General features: G+C 36.6%; 1 protein-coding gene and 1 long non-coding RNA gene across 2 annotated transcripts in view; both read right to left on the bottom strand.

The window, feature by feature from the left end:
• Positions 1 to 3,157: 3,157 nt before the first annotated feature.
• Positions 3,158 to 22,869, bottom strand: part of LOC137636049 (uncharacterized) — a 41,322-nt gene continuing 21,610 nt past the window's right edge. Inside the window, exon 4 of the long non-coding RNA XR_011042903.1 lies at positions 3,158 to 9,833. This is a non-coding gene — a long non-coding RNA (uncharacterized lncRNA). The remainder of the gene's footprint in view (positions 9,834 to 22,869) is intronic.
• LOC137636051 (uncharacterized) lies at positions 18,977 to 21,590 on the bottom strand. The gene is made up of 2 exons (XM_068368479.1): positions 19,576 to 21,590; positions 18,977 to 19,111 (listed from the first exon to the last, which is right to left on the bottom strand). The coding sequence occupies exon 1, from the start codon at positions 21,261 to 21,263 to the stop codon at positions 20,256 to 20,258; it is 1,008 nt and encodes a 335-aa protein (XP_068224580.1). The 5' UTR covers positions 21,264 to 21,590; the 3' UTR covers positions 18,977 to 19,111; positions 19,576 to 20,255.

Below are 22,869 nucleotides of genomic sequence, written 5' to 3'. Positions count from 1 at the left end.
GCCCTGCTAGCTAGGGCATTGTCACTGCTATTCATGAGCTGACTTTAAACCTTTGAATTAGTTTTCTGTGTCTGGTTTCCTGCTGTTTTGAATTGGTCCCAAACATTGAGCCCTGAAAAGGAAGTAATGAAAGTGGAAGTGTCTTTGTAGATCTTTTTGATCAAGAAGATAATCTGTAATGAATTGTTTTGCATGTTGAAAAGGACGCTGAGAAACCAGGTGTTGTTCGTTGACATCTGTGTTCAAATCCCCAATAACGATGAAGGGATTCACATCCTCTGGAAATTATTTTATGGTCATCTGTTCCTTTGATTTGCATCTGGAACCTTAAGGATACACCAATTGGTCCATAGTTAAAGTTTTGGATGATAAAAATGTAGAGAAAGGAGTCAATAGATGTGATATTTGTTTTTTTATGTTGGAGTCATTATAGTTTATGGAAAGTTGAGGTACCAGACGACCTTCAGGTCATTTTAGGCCTTTGGAGGAACTTCAGTCATATTTATCCAAGTTGACTGCATTTTCCAGGTACAATGAGATGGGAGGTTGGTAGTTTTTTAGTTTGTCTCACTGTATGCATTGTACATTAGGTTGTAATTTGCAGCGAGTTTGAGAAGTTTGGAATTACGGCTCTTTGCTTTTCCTAATGAAGGTCTAGGAGGAGAATATTAATGAATAAGGACAGTGATAGATTATGACTCTGAGAAAGTGTTGTTCCTATATATCCAGGTACAAGTTTTGTCCTCAATCGTTCTCATATTCTTGTGGGATTATCTCAGAAAACCTCTTTGGTATTGTCTCTATATTTTTACTTACTTTGATTTGGGTATAACATTCTCTCTTTTTTATGATCTAACTTCAGCTTTTGCTGCAATGAGATGTCAAGAAGTTTTTCAATAAACGATGCTCTTTGTCGCAAGTGCAACTTCATTAACTTTCCTTCAGTGCAATACTGTAATGTGAAGATTATTTCTAATTTAGAAGGAAGGTAACATCTTAGACAAGTTTGATGTGAAGCCTTTTCTCTGCTGGGCAGATACTCGTATGAAAATACTTGTTCTAATAGATATTATTGGTATGTCGTTTATAAGGACTTTTTGTCAATATTTGTAAATCTATGACCATTTTATAGTCGTCTTTTTGGTACAGTTCACTCCTAGATTTTGGACTTGTCCAGTCTGGAGTAATAGATTGTTTGTCCAAATTTCAGTAGAGGCAACCGAATGCCATTGAAATATGGACTTTATAATGAAACTACTTCTAGTGAATTGTTTGAAGCAGATCCTCTGTTTTGCAATCAAATATTTGAGTTGTTACAGCAGCTGTCTGGACTCTGATGAAATTACTGTGCATTCCTGTGCCTTCAGGTTCTGTTCTGTACTGTATTTTTCTTCTTTGGAATATACTTTCTGTTGTTGACATTCCCAAAGGTATTGTATTCTAATGATGATCCAAAACAAATTTGATTGATCTATCCTGAATTCATTTGGTGCATTGATACTTAGAAGTATGTTTCTGAGGTTGGTTCAAAAACATGTCACTGGTTGAAGAGAGGCAACTCAAATACTCTGGACATCAGCATTCCAGTTTAAAAGACTGGAAGACATTTAAGATGCCGATTAACTGTACCAAACCCATGCAAGTGTTCCATATTCAGCCGATAATGTTTTTCTCACATAGCCCTGACAAGCGCTTGGGGATACCATGGTTCTTCTATTCAGGATTTGTTACAAGTCTAGTGTAAGAGGTTCGCATAGGATTCGGTCGACTACAGGCTGTGGTTTTCTTTGGAAAATTGTCTTTGGCTCAAGAGATGGAAGCGTGTGACCCATGAAGTATTCTGTGTCTTTGTCTGCACAATTTGGTGTTTATGGTTCCCGTGTAATTTTTAATGGAATTTGAATAGAAATATTTCCGCAATTATTGCCGATGCGAGAATGGCCTTAATGTCTTTTGATACTATTTTATTGAAGTGACTTTAAGTTGCATTTGACCGAAGATGATGTTTTAGATAAAGAATTGTGTATCTCATCTCGTCTGAACGTATTGTGGCGTTTTAGCGACCAAAGAAATTTTTAGACTTAAATAAATATAAAAATTGTAATTTGTCTTGTTAAAGAGGTTCTCATAAGATTGTTCAACCAGGGAGATTGAAGGTCAGAATGTAAAAAGTAAAATAAGCAGTTTAATCTTATACATTAATGTGAAACTGTATATGAAAATAAATTGCAAAAAAAAAAAAAAAAGATGAAAAGAGAAAATGAAAACATTCAAGGACTTAGTAACACCTTTCTTTAAAGAATAGAAACTGCTTTAATCATTTGTTACTAGGTGGGACTTGGGAGGGCCTTGGTTGGGTTTTCATTTTCTCTTTTTATCTAAAAGAAAATCTTGCAAAGTTTTTGAGACGGTGATTTCCTGTTCCTTTGGGAAAGGAGAAGGATTTTAAATAATTCCTTATCCATGTAAAGTCTTTTAAGAGTTATCTTCTCATACAAATATACATCAAATCATGTACTTGTGTTTCAGTCACTCACCATTTCTAGATTTGCATTTGAACAATCAACAGAAATAACATCACAGGTTAACTTACATTTATTCATTAAGAAACCTCTGTATCAAAAATAAGTGATATTTTCTCATACAAAAACACATCAAATGATGTACTAAATCATTTCTATATTGCTTAATACAGAAATATCACAAAGAAAAAGTTATATGTATTCATTAGAAAAGTTAGGCACTAAAATAATTGGATCAAAATAGCAGCATACAATGAGTAACAGACAAATGATTTTGATAAATGCAACACTAACTTCAGTGAACCACTTATTTTTCATCAAGAACATTATTAGACCTTTTTCAAATGAACAAACTTATTGGCGAGAACTATTTAAGGGTCACTCATAAATGAAATATTCCATCAGGTCAATTTGACTGATGAGGCAAATACTAAGAAGTCGTCATATTTCAGACCAAAGTTACAGAACTGAACATCTGGAGGAAAATGGTTGAAACAGAGACTTGGGTGAGAGAGAAGGGGAGAGTGAGACACTGAGGAAAAGAATCAGAGAAACTCACAAAGTCACCAAGGAAAGGGGTAGAGAGAATGAGGAAGAGAGGGGGGGGGGGAATGAAAAAGAAGTGTCTGGGATCCCATACCTCCTCCCCACCAACTCTTCATCTTCTTTCCTTTTTCCTCCTCTTCAGGTGGGTGGCCACACTGCACTCCCTGCCCCATGCAACCCAAGAGGTGCTTTTAGGCACTTTGACTTGTATAAAGGTATTTGGGGTTAATAAAATTACTATGTCTACTTATGAATTTTTATTGTATCCTCCTCTATCTATACATTTTCAATTATATGGTATCTTTTTACTCACAATTCATTACTCTACTCTTGAAATATTAATGTAAAAGCATTTTGTAGCAAAGTTTGCTCCAATCTGTATAATTTTTTTCCTACACAATCTTGCAAATCACCGTTGAGAAGCCTCAACAATTGATTTATTTTGCAGTAAACTTCTTGCACTAAATGCTTTATCATAGCTGGCTGCAATGATATCTTTGTGGGAATTCAGTAAACTATACCATTATCAACTGGTAGTGTCTTAACTGCTTTGAAAATGACCAACATAGATGACTTTTATTATCTCAACTCTACACATCCAGAGTATATTGGATGACAGAACATTACCTCATTGTGTCTGGGCAGTCAGTCTGAGAGGTGAGGAGGCACTATTTACAATTGAATAGCTTTGTTCGTTTAAGAATGCCTTGCTTTATGCAATACACAGGCTCTTGCATTGACAGCCTGTAAAAAATAGCTCCAAAATTATTGGAGAAAAGTAACTGTGTTACATGAACGGATGAATTTGTATGAAGAGAGAGAATCACTTTGACAAACATCTCTCCAACATTGTTCATTTGATCAATATGGTGGTGTTAGGACATTTGACATAGTCGCAACAAAGGAGGCAAAAAAATGTAGTTGCGACTAGAGAGTAAAGGTCAAGAGGTTGGACACTCCAACGGAAGAAAAGTGACAAAAACAGAAGTGTAGCAACAAGGCTACAAATTCCAGCGATCATTTTTAACTGAAATAGTCTACAGATAAAGTGAGCCACAGTAGAAAAATCTGGCCATTACCAGTGGTGCTTGGAAAAGCAGACTGCTACTAGCCTGAGGGCCCAAATATAGGGAAGCAGCCCAGAGCAGAAAACAAAAGTAATTAAGAGAAATAAAGAAAAAACTATAAAAGATATAGAAATTAACATAACCTGAAACTATTCCTTTTACCAATTCAATCACATTGTGGTAATCAAAATTAATATAATCCTCAACAAAGACCAATATTGTCAGGCCAAGATAGAAATATAAATTGCAATGTAAAAAATGCAAAGGAGCAAGTTGTGCAAATCGGGTCAAAAAGATGAAGTAAAGAACAACACTTCTTTCTTCTCAAATGCAGACAGCAAGATAACAAGTCTCATCCAATTGGATACAGCAAAGGTTTTCAAGTTCAGAAACTGGAACCGATTTCCAGCTGAAACAGAAAGTATTTTCACTAAGTGTTTCCCACCTTTAACTCGTGGAACATCATGTTGGTATCCTACCAGCTACTTTATACTGCTTCTTTGAAATGAGCAGGAGATTTTCTGTGGAAAAACCAGAAGAGCAACTTCCAAACTACGAGTTAAAAGAACAGAATCTTATGGATACAAATATTAATGTCATTGGCCTTCCTCAAGAGATGGATTGGCATAACAACAATTAAATCCTGTTGGAACCAACAAAAGACAACAGGAAACGTCAACAGCTAAAGTACGTGACCAGATGTTTCCAATGTTTGTGGTACGGCCATTTCACATAAAGAAAATCTCACGGAAAAGTCCAGAATATCATGTAACAACACAGCAGTTGCACTTGGAGAAGAAATGAATACACTCTCCCCCAAAGAACAGGAAGTAGATAGAAATGTTAGTGAATAGGGAAAAGTTCATTATATTAAATTTTAAAGGAAATCTACAAAAACTTTATATACAAATTATGATTTAAGACTTGAGATGATCTTGAAAAGACCACCTAGAACTACAGTACTTTAAATATTCAATAGATTACACAGGAATTCCCCTGGGGACAGTTGACTTTTAAGCCATGTAATAAATAATTGAAATTATGGGGAAATCCAAAAGAAAGAAAACTTTGGAAAGTATTCCAGGAACTGTACAGGATCCTCTTCAGAACAACAGGACCAAAACACATTAAATGAGGAGGAACAAAGAACATAGAAAATTTCTCTTGCAATCAAGTCAGCTGTTGACAATACACAGTTTCAACATTCAAACATTTGGCTCAATATAAAAGACTGTCATTACTGAGAAAAAAAGCAAGACAAACAAAGGTAGGATCAAACCAGTTCAAGTGTACACATTAGACACCCAGGTCTTATCAGTGGATTGAAAGTGGTCAAGAAAAACAAGACCATGAAAACCATTGTACAAAATCTAAAGGAAAATATTAGATAAAATTTAAAAGGCCAAAAAATACTGCAAAAACATTATTAAACTGTTCTTGAGAATCAAATGAACTGGACAATTAATTTCAACTTGAACCAGCGACCAATATCAAGGACTTGCAATACGGCCCAGAGGAACAGTCAATAATAGTTGGGTTAGATCAAGTCTCTATCACCTTACAAAATCAATATTCTGGCCGTACACAAAAGCCAACCAAACAATTATTTCTTGGTATAATTTGGTATAACCTCATGACTAACTGCTTCCAGATACAATCATCCACAAAATATTTCCTTCCCAAATGACACAAAAATATTCATCTTGAAATCTTTCTTCTGCCATTTGACTTCACTAACCATGAAACTCTCCCATAAGACAATGAAATTTAAAACTTGGAGCCAAAAGTATAATAAAAATAACTGACGCTATGAGCATAACTAAACATCAGAACAGTATAATAAACTAATTTACCCTTAAGGAAATCCTAATTGCTTTAAAACTATCAATGGATTTATCTATGCTCTTAATATTACGGATTTCTTAACTCCTGACTAAAATTTGATTCCCCTAAGTACAAGTATTTTGACCAATGTTCTGTCGAGCTATAAATAAACCAAGTCAGCGATGGAAAGAAGTTTGGTAAGAGATGAAATGATTACTTTATATTTCAGAAATGTCTTAAGAAATTTATATAAAACCTGTAGATATGGAAATAACAGGATGAGGACCTGTAAGAAGGACCAAGAAATCATTGGAAAAAAAATGAATGTAAACACAGAACTACAACTACAATGAATTCATGCACAAATCACACAAGTAAATGAAGTTCTCATATCAAGTCTAATCCCATAAGATGTTTTTATATAGAATGTGATTTGAAGACCAGGTTACAGAAATTCGTCGAGTGACAATACTTTGACCAACGACATTATATAAATTCATAAACAAAGATGATTTAAAAATGTGATAAGCTCATGAGGAATAAAAAGTCCCATATTAATTAGTAGGGAAAAGTCCCGTACAATCACAGGAAAGAAAAAGAATGTAACAAAGGCCAATAGTGAACCAAAGAGTTGTACAGTACACTAGATGGATACAAAACTCATATGTGAAAAAAAAAAATTATGAGAACTTGTGCGTCTATAAAAAAGTCGATGATAATGGTATAATTTTGTAGTAGTATTCAGGTGAAAGAATTTTAGGAAAACAAAGAAGAGAAGAGAGTTCTGTGACTCAACGGAGAGGTAGACAGTTATGAAAAAACTAAGTAATTTCCTTTTTAGTCTGACAGAACATTAGACAAAACATTTCCCTTAAAGTTATCAATAATACTTCTTGGGATTTTAACTTCCTGTTACACCTGTTTAACTTATTGTAATAAAGAAAGGTTTTAGAATCTAGTCTGTATTTAACAATGCTCACTAACACTAACATACCAAAAATCTAAAATTTGATTTTAATAGAAATACAGAGATACAAAATTTAAAATCCTAAAAGAATCAATTTACTCCTCTAAAAGAAATCCTATTAAAACATGACTCCCATTCAGAGGCAATTCTAGAAACAGCACTTTTACCTGATATTCCTGAACATACCTAAAATGGTTCTTGCATCATATCATGAAATCAATAGAGATTCTTCCCACAGACTCAAAAGATGAGTTACAGTGCATAAAATAACAATGTCTCGATGTCTATCATCAACCGGAAAATTAAAACCTCTTCAGTTCAAAGCAAACCTAAATCATAGAACAACATCTCATTTCACAAAACCGAAATTAAACAATTCTCTCTCTCGCGGTCAAACATAAGAGTTTCATGATTTTGTCATGGCAGAGTAAAAATAAATTTCTTCACTGTAAAGGTTAATAAACATTGAAGCAATCTTTTATTTACATCACAACTTCAAAATCAATAATCTTATTCTTCGTTTCATAACACCGTTTGCAAAACGGGATTCAGCTGAGCAGAAGTTTCAGAAAAATAACGTATAAAAACTTTGACATAATTCCAAGAAGCTGTTGAAAGTGTTACAAACAAATCTCTGATGTTGATATTGAAAACATTTGGTTGTTAAGCTATTTTGAGAAGCCTTAAATATATGACTGACATCTATAAAGTACTTCAAAGTTCATCTGAAGTGAATGTTGGACTATAATACAAGCAAAGTTCAAAAGTGGTTATCAGCAAACAAACACAATTAAAAGACCATAAGAAAGATTTAAAAGTTCTAAAAAGAAAGGGTCTTATGCATACAATCAAATAAAAATATCTTCAGCAATTCATTAGAAAGTGACAAAAAATTATAGAAAATTTTAAGAATTGAATTAAGAGGGAAGTGACATGACAACGTAAGTCCATGAAATGGAAAATACCAAAGAGGGAAGTTTTATTACATTATATAAGTTGTGTAGAATAATGTTTATCCTTCATTATACACAATAATGAATGAAATGTTTACCAATTCACTGATTTTGTAGATAATAAGAAACAATATGTGACACAATGTTGATATTTTGGGAGACAAAAAGTATCTTCTTATGGTAATCTGGTTTGAAGTTTGGAACTGACTAAATCTGTCAAAATGGTTTATGTATCTTATCCTTTGTGCTTTTTTAAGTACACAATATACACACAAGTGACCTATCTATACTATATACATCACAAACCTCCCCACAAGGTATTGACTGTAGTTAGCCCTGCAAAGAAAACTGTATGGAACCTAAAGCTTCTATCTAGTAACCTTTTGATGACTTGCCTTCTCTTATCTATATCCTTCAGTCAATGCTCAGTTAGCTGTCCAACTCCTTTGACATAAACTTAGTTTCACATTATAATCAATGATCAAGGTTAGCTAAGTAACCAGCCTCAACACTGTGAGCCAATTGGCCGAGCGATTCACATGTTGGGAACAACGGTCAAGACGACTCTGTTCAACTAAAGGTTTACAATAAGTAGTAACCTACAAGAGAATTTCACCAAAATATTTACAATGATGTTTACCATTTATAATATATTGTATAAAGTACTATCAATACTTTGACTCTACAAAACCCAAATCACACTAGAATGATTGCCTGTGGAGTGATATGAGTAAAAAGGCAGACCAATAACTCAAGAATCTTAACTTGTGTCTTGATCGACATTATGCTTGATAAAGTATTGTAGAGGTTTTGTAGACTGAGGTGGTACGGTCATGTCATGAGAAGAGATGAACCGTATATTGGGAGGAGAGTGATGGAAATGGAGGTACAGGGAACGAGAAGGAGAGGGAGACCAAAGCGAAGGTGGGTGGACTGTATCAAGGATGACCTTCGATCAAAGGGATTAACCGGTGATGAGGTGTGGGACAGAGGTAGATGGAGAAATCTGGCCAGAAACATCGACCCCACATAGAAGTGGAAAAAGATGTAGACAAAGAAGAAGAAGAAAAAGAAGAAGAAGAAGAAGAGGTTTTGTGGAGTAATCAAAGGAATTAAATCTGCTTATTGAACTCTTATTTAAAATATATTACTCTGCTTAACTAGACTTTTTCCATAGGGGAATCTAAGATCTTCATCAACACAGTTTGTCGATAATTAGCAGAGGGAATTTGAAGGTGCAAAGTAGGCTTACCCAAATTACACCCTTTTTGGAGTGGAGATCCTCCGCTGTCCTCTGCCTCAGGTTTAATCTTATATAGACATAGGGCTAACTATTGGTAAATCTTAGTTATTTATTCATTCATTTTCTAAGAGTGCTTGATCTCCTATGCCTGAGCTAAGGGATCTGTTCTCAAATGTGGGAAGACCACTTGAACAATACAGAGTAGGAGAAGTTAGAGAGTTGCAGCTGTTAGGGGCAAACGAACTGATGACACTACCAATGTTTAGTTAAAAGATTCACAATTTTCTTAGAAAAATATTTTAAAAACTTTTCAATGAGGAAAAGTTTGAGGTAAACTGGTGGAGGGTCTAAATCTGAAGACCAGTTGCTTACAACAGTGCTAAACCAAATACAGTAAAGTATCTAACAGTGATTAAACAAAGATGGGCTTTATAAATGAGATTTGGAGTAACCAGCTGAATATTACTAACATACAACTAAACAAAACATCTAATATTTAAAACTTTCTCAGTAATTCTAGGGTATTTGAAGAATGTATTTTCCATCCTTGACTGATATATCTTTCTTCCAAGAAGTGTAGATTTAGTCCTAAAGATGAAGGCTGGCCAGCTCCCACGCATATTTTCTTCCTGTATAGTTCTTACGAATATTCCACTTGTGACTGGAGAGTGACATCGCTCCTTCAATCAAGTAAAAGAGGAGCAAGCGTACCTGAAAGATATGAGAGAATAATTATACCAATGTTATCACAAAGTTGATGAACACATTGAGGACGACAGAACATTTATAATGTAAAAAACCTTGAGATATTGAAGAGTTTACTCAATATGAACTCTAAACAATTCATCTGATATCTCCAAAAGAGAGAACATTTATACGTCTATGCTATTAATATTTTCCTTGAATGGAAGGTGGATATCACAGAAATATCTAGTTAAAAGAAAGCAAACAGCTTTGTAGGAAGACGCCAAGTGATACAAGTTCAAAGGAACGGGAGAGGATTGTACTGAAAATTGTATTCAGTAGACTCAACAAATCACTAGAGGTAAGATCAATATTAAGAATTATCCCTTTCTAGCATACACACTTATTCACACTGAATACTATTCTGACATCAATTAAAATACAGTGAACCCTCGTTTATCGCGGTAGATGGGTTCCAAACCCGGCCGCGATAGCTGAAAATCCGCGAAGTAGGGACACCATATTTACGTATTTATTTAACATGTATATTCAGACTTTTAAAACCTTCCCTTGTACGTAGTACTGTTAACAAACTACCCTTTAATGTACAGAACACTTAATGTATGTACTACAGTACCCTAAACTAAAAATGGCACAAATATTAAAGGCGATTTTATATCATGCGTTTCCTAAACACGCCAAAAAGCACGATAAAAAATGACAACCAATGTTTTGTTTACGTTTATCTCTGATCATAATGAAGAAACAGACGCATTTAGTGTACACATCTGTGTATAGGTTAGTTTTGCATCGACAGCAATCTTACCAAGTATTGATTATATGTTGATTTTGTTTTACTTCATTTTTCTTAGGACTTCCAAATAAATGAATGCCATTTATATAATGTTTTTCTTTATGACGCCGCCAGAAACGGAAACCTTCCATTCGTTTACTGTACGCTCCATCTTCGATCGTAATAAACAAACGAAGGCATTAAACGTGCATGATGAAAGTGATAAATAATGATATTAAAAGCTTTAGTAAATATGTTATTACAAATATTATTTACCGTATCTATATAAAATCCTACATACGTAGCAAAGCAGGAAAACAATTTTTTTTCTTTTTTTTTTTTGGCGTTTAATCAACAATAACAAACTGCCGCTAATGACCGAATGATAATTTACGATAATTCTAAACTGTTACTAAAGATGATTCTCCATTCCATATCCAAAATACTTTTCCTAACTTCAGTTATAAGTCAACTTGTACGCCCCTCAATTATGAAACCATCTAAAAAAAAAAAAAAGTAAGAGAGGAAGCAAGTACTAGGCCGATTTTTAAAGTTGTCGAACAATTAAGTTACCGTTATAACGTTCGATGTGACATAGTGCGAGATTGGAGAAAGTAAGGAAAATTGAATCATGATTGATTTTCAATATAAATGAAACTTTGTGAAGCAACAAAGATTTCATTTGTTAGTGAGATAGAGGTAAGGAATGAGAGATAGTGAAAAGTAGCCCACAGAGAGAGAGAGAGAGAGAGAGAGAGAGAGATATATTCTTGAGATCGGCAGCAAGACGTCAGCTGATCTGATCACAGCCAAAAGTAAAACAATAAGAAGTCAACAATACTCGATTTTTAAAACACACACGAAATTTAAAAACAAAAGTACACGCTTTCTTAATGAGCAATTAACTATTTAGAGAGTAGCAATTTTCAAGAATAAAATGATGTTTCCCCCAAAAATAGTGGTTTGCTGATGAAATCGGATGCCGTATTTAATGAAAAAAGTCTGCGATGGTCGAACCGCGAAGTAGCGAGGGCTCACTGTACTTCATAATATAACAGATGCTGAAAATTCCTCTAATATGACAAATTCGTAGATAATTTGTATTTTTCCTAACTATACAAACCTTAGCTGTTTAATAGGGGTTATTACTTTCGGCGTAGCTGAAATGACGAGCCATTATTTTTAATGAGGGTTTACTACCCACACCGCTAGTTAGTGGGGGTAGGGGAGGGTAGCTTGCTACCCTCCCCCTCTCACACACCTGTGCTTGAGCTCACTTTGCTTGGAGGTAGGACTTCAAGGGGGATAAGGCTGGCGGGCAAGTTTGATTAAATAGCTAAGGTTTGTATAGTTAGGAAAAATACAAATTATCTACGAATTTGTCATTTGTTCCCTAACTGGAATACACACCATGCTATTTAATAGGGGTGACTCACCCATCAGGAAGGGTGAACGTCCCAGCCAGTCTGGCTTTTGGCTTTGCCCGGGGACTCCTTATTTGAGTGTGTAAGCATTCAAGAAATAAGGAGTCCCTGCACCTCGCTAAAACCTTGCTACGCAAGGTCTGCGGCCTACGCAAGCTGTGTGTGAAGGTATGAAGAAGTGTGACTCATCCTAGAAAGTTGTTCTGAAGTTCTTTAGATGGAAACTTGTAGACTAGGACTTTCCCAATACCACCTCGTCAGGGTATGGGGACGTAACAGTATTAATATTAATACTAGGAACACAAGGAAACATGGTTTTATTATTATTATTATTATTACTATCCAAGCTACAACCCTAGTTGGAAAAGCAAGATGCTATAAGCCCAGGGGCTCCAACAGGGAAAAATAGCCCAGTGAGGAAAGGAAATAAGGAAATAAATAAATGAAGAGAACAAATTAACAATAAATCATTCTAAAATAAGTAACAACGTCAAAACAGACATGTCATATATAAACTATTAACAACAACAAAAACAAATATGTCATAAATAAACTATAGAGACTCATGTCCGCCTGGTCAACAAAAAAGCATTTGCTCCAACCTTGAACTTTTGAAGTTCTACTGATTCAACCACCCGATTAGGAAGATCATTCCACAACTTGGTCACAGCTGGAATAAAACTTCTAGAGTACTGCGTAGTATTGAGCCTCGTGATGGAGAAGGCCTGGCTATTAGAATTAACTGCCTGCCTAGTATTACGAACAGGATAGAATTATCCTGGGAGATCTGAATGTAAAGGATGGTCAGAGTTATGAAAAATCTTATGCAACATGCATAATGAACTAATTGAACGACGGTGCCAGAGATTAATATCTAGATCAGGAATAAGAAATTTAATAGACCGTAAGTTTCTGTCCAACAAATTAAGATGAGAATCAGCAGCTGAACACCAGACAGGAGAACAATACTCAAAACAAGGTAGAATGAAAGAATTAAAACACTTCTTCAGAATAGATTGATCACCGAAAATCTTGAAAGACTTTCTCAATAAGCCTATTTTTTGTGCAACTGAAGAAGACACAGACCTTATATGTTTCTCAAAAGTAAATTTACTGTCGAGAATCACACCTAAAATTTTGAAAGAGTCATACATATTTAAAGAAACATTATCAATACTGAGATCCGGATGTTGAGGAGCCACCGTCCTTGACCTACTTACAATCATACTTTGAGTTTTGTTAGGATTCAACTTCATACCCCATAATTTGCACCATGCACTAATTCTAGCTAAATCTCTATTAAGGGATTCACCAACCCCAGATCTACATTCAGGGGATGGAATTGATGCAAAGAGAGTAGCATCATCTGCATATGCAACAAGCTTGTTTTCTAGGCCAAACCACATGTCATGTGTATATAGTATGAAAAGTAATGGGCCAAGAACACTAGCCTGTGGAACACCGGATATCACATTCCTATAATCACTATGGTGCCCATCAACAACAACTCTGCAATGGTTTGAGGTCAGCTATGTAGAGAACCTAGGATGCTGCTTTCCCCAAGAGAGGGGATGATGAAGAAAAGAATAAGGGCCAGTCAAACCTTTTCATTCATGCAGACTAAAATCTGGTAACAATGCCCTCATCCTTCTGCTACTTGTCCAATAAGGAGCTTGAGGTTTTAAACCAGCTGTTATGCAGCCACAATAGGACCGATAGAGAAAGTATCGAGTCTCCTGTGGGTCACGTCTTGCAGGTAGTGGGATGTGAACGTTGTTTGCCATTTCTACATCCCAGCTTGAAGAACCTGCGTCACTGAAAAATTTCTTTAAAAGGCCAGGGACGTAGCTAAGCCCCTGACATCATGTGCTCTAGGGGCGACGTGACGGAGGAGGGTCTGGATTTAGTGCCAGGTCAATAACCCTGCGAATCCATGCAGAGATTGTGTTCTTGGTGACCCTCCTCTTAGTCCTTCCTCTGCTGACGATTAGTGCTGGCACACGAGGACGGGCTGAGGCTGTTCTTTTGAGGTAGAGCAGTGATTCTTAAACTGGGGGGCGCCAGGAGCTTCCCAGGGGGGCCGCAAGCAGGGCTGCTAGATGGTGGCATTTTTCTTTTTTTTTTTTTTGTAATATTATTTGCAAAATAGTCAAAAACATTATCACTGCTTCCATATGTTTTTTTTTTTAATTATCATCACGAAGCATGCCAAAAATTCAATTAATAAATGCCAAAAGTTATCAGTGACACGTGTGGCTAACCCTTAGATGACAGTGGTCAGAGAAATGTTTCCTCGTACCACCTTATTGCCATCTCACCCGCTCTTATAATAACAAAGGGTTGCAGTCGTCTGGCTCAGTCTGTCAAACGAAGTAATGATGGCTTTCAAGTCCTGCATAATATATTTCAACTATTATCAAGTACTGGTAATTACTGCAGTTAATGGTGTTCCAGAAGATTCACAAGAGCAGTTCCTAGAACTGAAGTTTAATTCTGTGGCAAAAGATGGTTTTACCTCTCTTGGTATGAGAAAGTTTTGGATAAAATATCTTTCAGTTTACCAGAAAATCAATCAGCGAATCCTACAAGTGATTGTCCCCTTTTCGTCTACTTACCTTTGTGAAGCAGGGTTCTCAGCATTAGTTGGAATCAAAACGAAGAACAGAAATAAGCTTGATGTGCCAAGTGATCTCCGATGTGCATTGAGCCAAACACCACCAAACATTCCCCGACTAGTTGCTCAAAAGAGCCAGTATCACCCATCCCACTGATGAGTAGCACTAAGTCAAAAAGGCCACTGGCTATAATCCACTTTTTCTATAATATTACAAGTAGTTAAAATAGTAACAATGAAAATAGAAATGTAGTAATTATGATGTCTTTTGTTTTACAATACTACATAAATATGGATAAATTAATCACTAAGGAAGATGTGTAGTATTTTTTGATGTGGTCATGATCCATGAATGATTGTATTAAGAGTAAAAATTATGTTTATTTTTGCAGTAATCGGTATTTTTCTAGTATAATGCTAAAACAGTTTGAAATAAGATTAAGATAAAATTTTGTTTCATCATAATATATTTAACTTACCCATTTTCTATGGACAATGTTTATTTCATTGAAATATAGTAAAGTGCATTCCCATAGAAAATCAACAGAAATGAAATAAAAATCTATCATTCATCCATATACTCACATAATCAACGAAGTATATTAGCATACAAAACGCAACATATTGTTTATAAAAACAACACATACATGCATACGGTACTTTCTAGTTTGGCAAAAATTTCAAGGGTGGGGAGGGGGGGGGGGGCGCGTGGGATCTATGCTTAATGCAGAAGGGGGGCGCAAGGCAAAAAAGTTTAAGAACCACTGAGGTAGAGCCTCTCAAGCTCCTTACTGGGCATAGTAAGAGATGGTCTGAGTCATCTGTTACAGTACGGAGAATAGAAATCCGGAAGGAGCCGAATCGAGGATCCGCTACTCCTGGATTCTGAGTCTTAACAATAAACTCAGGAACGAAGCTGAACGTTACCTGCCCCCATCTCCATGAAGTTCGCTGACTTGCTTGGCCGAGGCCAAAGCTAGTAGGAACACCGTCTTCCAGGTTAGGTGGCGATCTGATGTCTGGCGTAATGGTTCATAGGGAGGTCTCTTAAGAGACCTGAGAACTCGAACCACGTTCCATGGGGGGGTCTGACTTCCGACTGAGGGCAGGTAAGTTCATAACTCCGTATGAGTAGAGAAAGTTCTAGCGAGGAAGAACTGTCCATTCCTTTCAGCCTGAAGGTGAGGCTTAAGGCTGAGCGATAGCCTTTCACTGCCGAGACTGATAGGCGCATTTCTTCACACAAATACACGAGGAGCTCCGCTATTGCTGGAATAGTGGCATCGAGTGAAGAGATACCCCTTCCACGACACCAACCACAGAAGACTTTCCACTTTGCCTGGTAGACTGCTGCTGATGACTTTTGCAGGTGTCCAGACATCCTGATTGCAACTTGTTGCAAAAATCCTCTCTCAGAGAGGAGATGCTGGATAGTCTCCAGGCATGAAGTCGCAGTGAACCTACGGCTTTGTGGAAGATATTGACATGTGGTTGTTCGAGTAGATTGTATCGAGGAGGGAGTTCTCTTGCTGGCTCCTTTAGGAGTTGCAGATTTTTAGCTGCAAAAATCAGCAAATAGTCTGGTTTCATCTGAAATAGATATCAGGTTATGACAAACGTCATTGTGCTTACTGTATTAAATGATATAGTATTGTTTCATTACAGTATTTCTTCATCTCATCTTTGTGTTTGTATCTCTCAATGTTTTCAAGTCGAAGGTTTGTAAGTTGAGGACCTTCTGTACATGTTCTGAACACGGACAAGTAGTTAGAACCTGCTGTCATTTTATAAAAACAAGACATCTACATTATTAAGCTTCCATCTGAAGTACACTACTTAATTATCTCATGACTTAAACATTGATGTAACGTGAGATATAACTACCAGTTAGATGTCAGAAATGACGTACAGTATGTTAAACAAACATAAGAGGGACATCTTTCCAGTCAGGTGCTTTCACACTTTTCACACTTGTATAATTGTGAATGCACAACAAGTGGAAAGAGTACTATCGAGTTACATAAGACCATAGACTGGACAACAAATTCAGTTAATTGAAGAGGAAGACGAGACTTATCTTATTACATAAGTGAATTTTCAAATACTAATTTCCATTTGGTTTTATGTAACTTTAAATAATATTAACATTTTCTCTCCGGCTGAAAATTCACAAATATTTTGAGTAATTTGTATTTTTTCTAACTATACAAACCTAAGTCCTTTTCATAAAGCTAGGGTTATCGTTTAACATTGAACGAGGTAGTTAGAACTACTGACAGGTGGCAAGGGAAGATTTCTCAGTCAATCAGCTGGAGACACACTTTGAACCTTAGGCCTGGAACTTGTGAAGTATTTGAGAGAGGAAACAGGCGTTATGCCCATACCAACAGTAAACTGGCAGGACAGAGAGCCAATAATTCTGATGACCTCTGGATGCCTCCTGAGAAAAGATGAAGGAGGACTCAAACTTGGTATCATGGGCAGCTGGGTCTTGACCACAAACTCCGGAACAAGCGAAGGCGGCCTCCTTTAGTCCTTCAGATTGATTGGGAATATGCAAGATGTCAAAAGCTCATCAATTAACTTTGACAAAGCTAAGGTGGCTGAAAGACAATGTACAGAGTCAGATCTTTGTCTGACACTCATCTTAAAAGGTTCATATGAGGCATGCACAAGAAACTTGAGAATACTAATCACATCCCACTCTGGGGACTGAGGTCCAGGGGTGGACAAGACTAGGCTACTTGAAGCTCTTCACAAGCATAGACAACTCCCACGAGGAGAATAGATCTAGCTTCTCAGTCAGAGGACTTTGCTCAAAGCTGAGCAATAGCCTTCCCCAGCATGACTGAGAAGCGCTTCCTAAGCGAAAACAGGGACAAGGATAATTGCAATCTGTGCTAGAGCAGTAATGATGGGAGGAGTGTCCCTTCTATGACACCAATCACAGATAAGGTCCTCTTCCTTAGATAATAACTGTCAAGGCCAATGGTAGACCTTCACACATCTCCAGCACAGTCCCTTGCTAGAAGTCTTTCACCCGGAGGAGATACTGTAGTCTCCAACCAAAAACGACTTCACAGATTGGAGGAAATATTCACAGTTCTCTGGGGGAACTCGCCTCAAAGTGCTAACAGATCAGGATCTCACTCATATTGTGGTAATCAGGGAGCCACCAGGGTACTCCTGACACCTAGGCATGATCAAAACTCTGTTGATCCACCACGATATCACGTTTAAAGAGGGAAAGACGTAGAGTACAAGTGATCCCATTGGTGTAGGACACCTTGCTAATAGCTCTAAAGGATAGACCATTGCCCAGATGTAAACCTAACTTGTCAATTCACAAGATTGCGCAAGACAGTTGCTCCTCATAACATATGCTATTACTGAGCGTTGTCGCTCATCAACACTACTGAGTACCCTATTAAACTGCGTTGGAAAGGTTATTGTGTTAGGAATGCTGCATTCATTTCCACAAGTTGATTTTGAGGTGCTTTTCTTCTGAGACCCATTTCCCTGAAGCACTCTTAGTGGGGTTTGTGCTGTCCAGCCACCAGATAAGATTATCCCACAAATCTTACACCACTGGAGATCGCTAGCTAACGGCCAGTGACACCTCAGACACTAATGAAGAGATTGCTTGTGGAGCCACCTATGTTGAATAAGCTTCTCAAACGGGAATGGGAGCAACAACTCTCAGGTTAAGTCAATGAGATTGTCTGGTGGAAAAACTATCATATCTATCTGCATGCCAAGGTGCTTGATCCTCGGTTGAGGAGGGTGAGACTGCTTTTCCAAATTCATCACAAACCCCAGATTGCGACAAAAGAGGGTAGTCGGTCTAACACCTCAAGCAACTGCCTTTTGGAAGAAGCCAGGATCAGACATAAAAAACTCCTCAAAAGCCATATCCCATCCAAGAGCCACAAAATGAGACCAGAGTGACAACTTACGTAAGCAGTGCACAGTCGAAGCACAAAGCTTTGAATTGGTCTACTAATCTCCTGAGGATGAAGCAGAAGTACTTCCTGTAAGACTGACGAACGGGTCTTTGAAAACAAGCGTCCTTCATGTCCTTCAGGTCCACCAAACGCACAAAGTCTTTCTCTCTTCTTTCTTTCTGCTCTGCTCCAGGTTGCCCGATGTGAAGACGAGCATCTGCACTCTCTGCATTTGGAAAAGGGGACTATCGACTTACGAGTCCTCTTCTTGAAAAAAGTTATCTATACAGGAAATTTTAGTAATAAAACTCAAACAAAATAAAACTCTTAAATTTGATTAAAGGTTTCAGAATAGTTTTTTTTTTAAATTTAGGTTAAATATTTCTAAATTTCTTGAAAGGATGTTCGGTTTGGGTAACTATAAAAATCATTTGAGAGTATCCTTAGGAGGACCGACCTTGTGTCAAAGGGTAACGACAAGGGGGTGAAAGTTTCGGTCCTTCCCAATTTCCCGCAACTTCAAGAGAGCCCTGAAGAAAAACAAACAAACATTCTATTACCCCCTAATAATAATAAACTTAAATAGTAACGACAAGGGGGTAACAACTGCAAAAACCTAAATTAGCATAAACACATCTCGAAAAATAAAATAAAGAATTAGAGTTAAAGGATCCTTCAAAAACTTATATTTATATATATGAACATTACTTCCATGAAGCTGATCCTAGAAATTAGATTTTCGAGATGTTAAAATAAACGAATAGTATCCGAAGATAAAACAAATTTCTTACAAATTATTAAGTAGTTTTTTATGCTTCAATAGGTATATATTTAGTTTAATAAGATATGTTAATATGAATCACTAAATATAACGATTAAATTCAGGACTATTAAGCAAGTTTGCAAATAAGTGTGCCATCATTTCCATTGGTGAAATGATAAGAAGGCTAGGATCACTTTAGAAATAGACACCCATCATTTCGTTGTGACGTACCTTAAAGCCTTATCGGCACCTCGGAAGTTCGGCAATAAATGAAGTATATCCTGTGTCTAAGATGGTAAGAGACATGTCTTCGTTGCTGGCAAGACTTGAGCAGGAGCGGTGATTTGGGCACAGTTCGTTGTAATTAGCCGTCCATTATTAATATAACCGTCGAGCTTGAAAGAAAAGCAACCGGCTCTACGTTGATTCCACCAACCAAACCAACTAACTGACTGGTACGATTTTTCCAAACGGACTCCACTACGACTGTCTCAGCTGCTCAGCGTTTCCTTTCCTCGGAAAACAAAAGAAACAAACAGTAGTAGCTGCCCGTTAACAGTTGTTATACCTTCGAGACTTAAAAGGTGTTTACCGTCACAACGAAAATATAATTACATATTCCCTTTATAAGCTCGAAGTAAACATAGAAAAACTCAATTAAATTTACTAAATTATACTAATGATTACATTATTCAAATTAACAATAATTAAACCAAATATTAAACCTTTAAGAACGCATTATATAAGAACAATGATAAATAGAAGAAAAACATAAGTGATGTAATAATTTTACATCATTTTCAACACTCCAGGGAAGGGATTCAGTCTTTTTACAAAACATGTAAAAAGTTGAATTTAAAATGAAAACATGCATATTTACAATTACATATTTACAAAGTTATCAAACCATCTCAGTCTTGGAGCACATGCCTAGTCCTTTTCTCTGACTCGACTGCTGCCCTTCTCCTTGACCTTCCTCTAAATTTAGGTTTGGCATCTAATTCCTCATTAACTGAAGGATTGATCTCTTCAGCAATATCGGGTTTTAAAAGAGGGATGAGACTGGTTATATGCCTTTTCACCAGCTCATTTGTTTTACCTTTCAAAACGATAGCATTAGTCACCTCACCACTTGAATTCTTAATTACCTCTGTAATTTTTCCCATAGGATAGTTAAGGGGTTTTACATGAGTCTCTTTGATTAAAACAATATCACCTACATTAAGATGCTGATGATGACAAGGACGATATCGGTCCTTCTTATCAACTGCCTGTTTTATTAGGGTAGCTAAAAACTCCGAATGATAATTGTCTATGAGATTTTTTCTGATTGCATTTAGTTTTTGATAATTATTCTTTATCCTTTCTGACGGGGTGGTACCAAGAATATATTCAAGATCAATCTCAGGATCAGGCTGTAGATCAGGAATGACATTGATGGATAAGAGATCATAGCCATGAATAAGTCTTTCCGGAGTGATAGGGTGAGGAACAGGCTCGTTGCTCGAATCCCTTAATGCCTCTTTAAAAGCAATTGGACGCTTATTCACCAAGTGACAAGTTTGACTAACAACAAATTCAAAATCTCTAAATTCTAGAACATTTGTACCAATGGACTTATTTATCAAATGTTTGACCATCTTTATACATATCTCTACCAAAGAACCCATTTGACTGCAGCCTTTAAAATACCGATCAAATTTTATCGATTGTACACCAGCCTCATCAAAATGCCTCTGGGTTTCAGGATCTTTAAGAAAATCCATTATGATGTTACCTCCTGCTACTATCTGTGTGCCTAAGTCACTTACACAAAACTCTGGCAATCCATAATCAAACGTGTGAAGCATAAAAGAACGAAGGAATTCTTTAACAGACATATCCACGCAAATCTTCAAATTGACTGCTCGAGTAAACATACAGGTAAGGCAAAGAACCCACACTTTTAGCTTTCTATGTTCCTGTTTAACAGTATAAGGACCAAAGTAATCTATGTACACATACCCAAAAGGAATCTCAGAAGGATGCAATCTAACATCACGATATGGGGACTGATTCAGTTTCACAGAACGACCATTATACCTTTTGCACGTAACACAATCCTTAAGGACATTTTTAACAACTGAGAAATAGTGAGGTATCCAAAACTCTTTCCGCAGCTCTGCTAAAAGTGAATAACATCCAGCATGTTTCAGCCTTACATGCAAATCAAGAATTATCAACTTTGTTAACTCACTATGCTTGTGCAAAAGAATAGGGAAATAGCATCTTTCACCCTCTTTCCACCGATCACATTTGCTTCTCACCCTCAGAATTCCAACCTGATCAGGATAAACATTAAGCTGACTGACAAGATTGGGTATGTTCTTGACCCTTTTCAAATCAGACCCAAAATAATCAAAGACTTCAGGGAAATAGACAAGCTGATCTTTCAAAATTATGTGCATAACAGCCTCTTTGTAATACCCAGATTCAATAACCATCAAATCCTTACAAGTTGGTCTGTTCAACTTTGTACGAGCCTTCCACTTATTCCAACATCTCAGAACCCTAGCAATTACAGCCACTAAATGGCGAAAGTCAGAATATCTGTTTGGAGAAACTAGATATTCAGATGATATGGAAAGATTATTGCACTGTATATTATAACTACCAACGTCTTTGCTTTCAACATTATCATCATTGATCTTGAATAAAGGATTCGGGATGGTGAAACTCAGTACATTTTGACTTATTGCTACATCACTTGACTGAATTTGTGGTCCTGAGAAATAGTTAGTTTTCTTGAGTTGTTTGTATGATAAACATCTAGTTATGCAATCCCCAGGATTATTCTGCCCACTTGTGAAGGTAAAGTTCACAGGGAAGATTTCACAAAGCTGATTTATACGATGTAACCTATTCAAGACAAAATTGGATTTTCCCTGCATTTTATCAAGTTTACTAGCATAGGAATTTACCCAAGTTAACGCTACCAAGCTATCAGAATACAAAGTCAGTGCTTTAATATTAATGGGAATGACACATGCAGGACCAGACAGTTCTTTATAAAGTTCCATAAGCATCTCTGTACCTAAACTAATAGCCTGCAACTCCAGGGAAGGGATTGATTTAGTCTTCAAATTTGTGTTCACAATTCTGTTTTTGGCCAATACAAAACTAACCTTACCTGTATCTATATTCTCAATATAAAGTACGGCTCCATACATGAGATTACTTGCATCAACACAAGCTAGTATCCTATAAGATGCATCTCTTTCCCCTACAAATCGTTCTACCATAATTTCTGGAGTTGCATTAGCTTGTCTTGAAATACAGTTCCACTCTTTCATTCGCTCTTGTGATAATGGATCATCCCATCCAAGTGATTTGTCACACTGTAAGCCATGCATAAAAACTCTAGATCTGTTAAAAACTGGTCCATTGAAATTATATAAATCAAAATTAGAGGCTATCGACCTGAGAATTAAACGTTTTGTATTGGCTGATCCCTCAAGAGCAATAGGTCTAGTTGACAATATATCA

This window comes from Palaemon carinicauda, unplaced genomic scaffold (assembly GCF_036898095.1).
Source record: "Palaemon carinicauda isolate YSFRI2023 unplaced genomic scaffold, ASM3689809v2 scaffold218, whole genome shotgun sequence".
In the NCBI taxonomy this organism is placed as follows: domain Eukaryota; kingdom Metazoa; phylum Arthropoda; class Malacostraca; order Decapoda; family Palaemonidae; genus Palaemon; species Palaemon carinicauda.
This window is presented reverse-complemented; position numbering and strand designations above follow the sequence as displayed.

Bases quoted from the DNA above. Each gene is read 5' to 3' on its own strand.
- LOC137636051 (XM_068368479.1), bottom strand. From the start codon at position 21,263: ATGTTTACTCGAGCAGTCAATTTGAAGATTTGCGTGGATATGTCTGTT.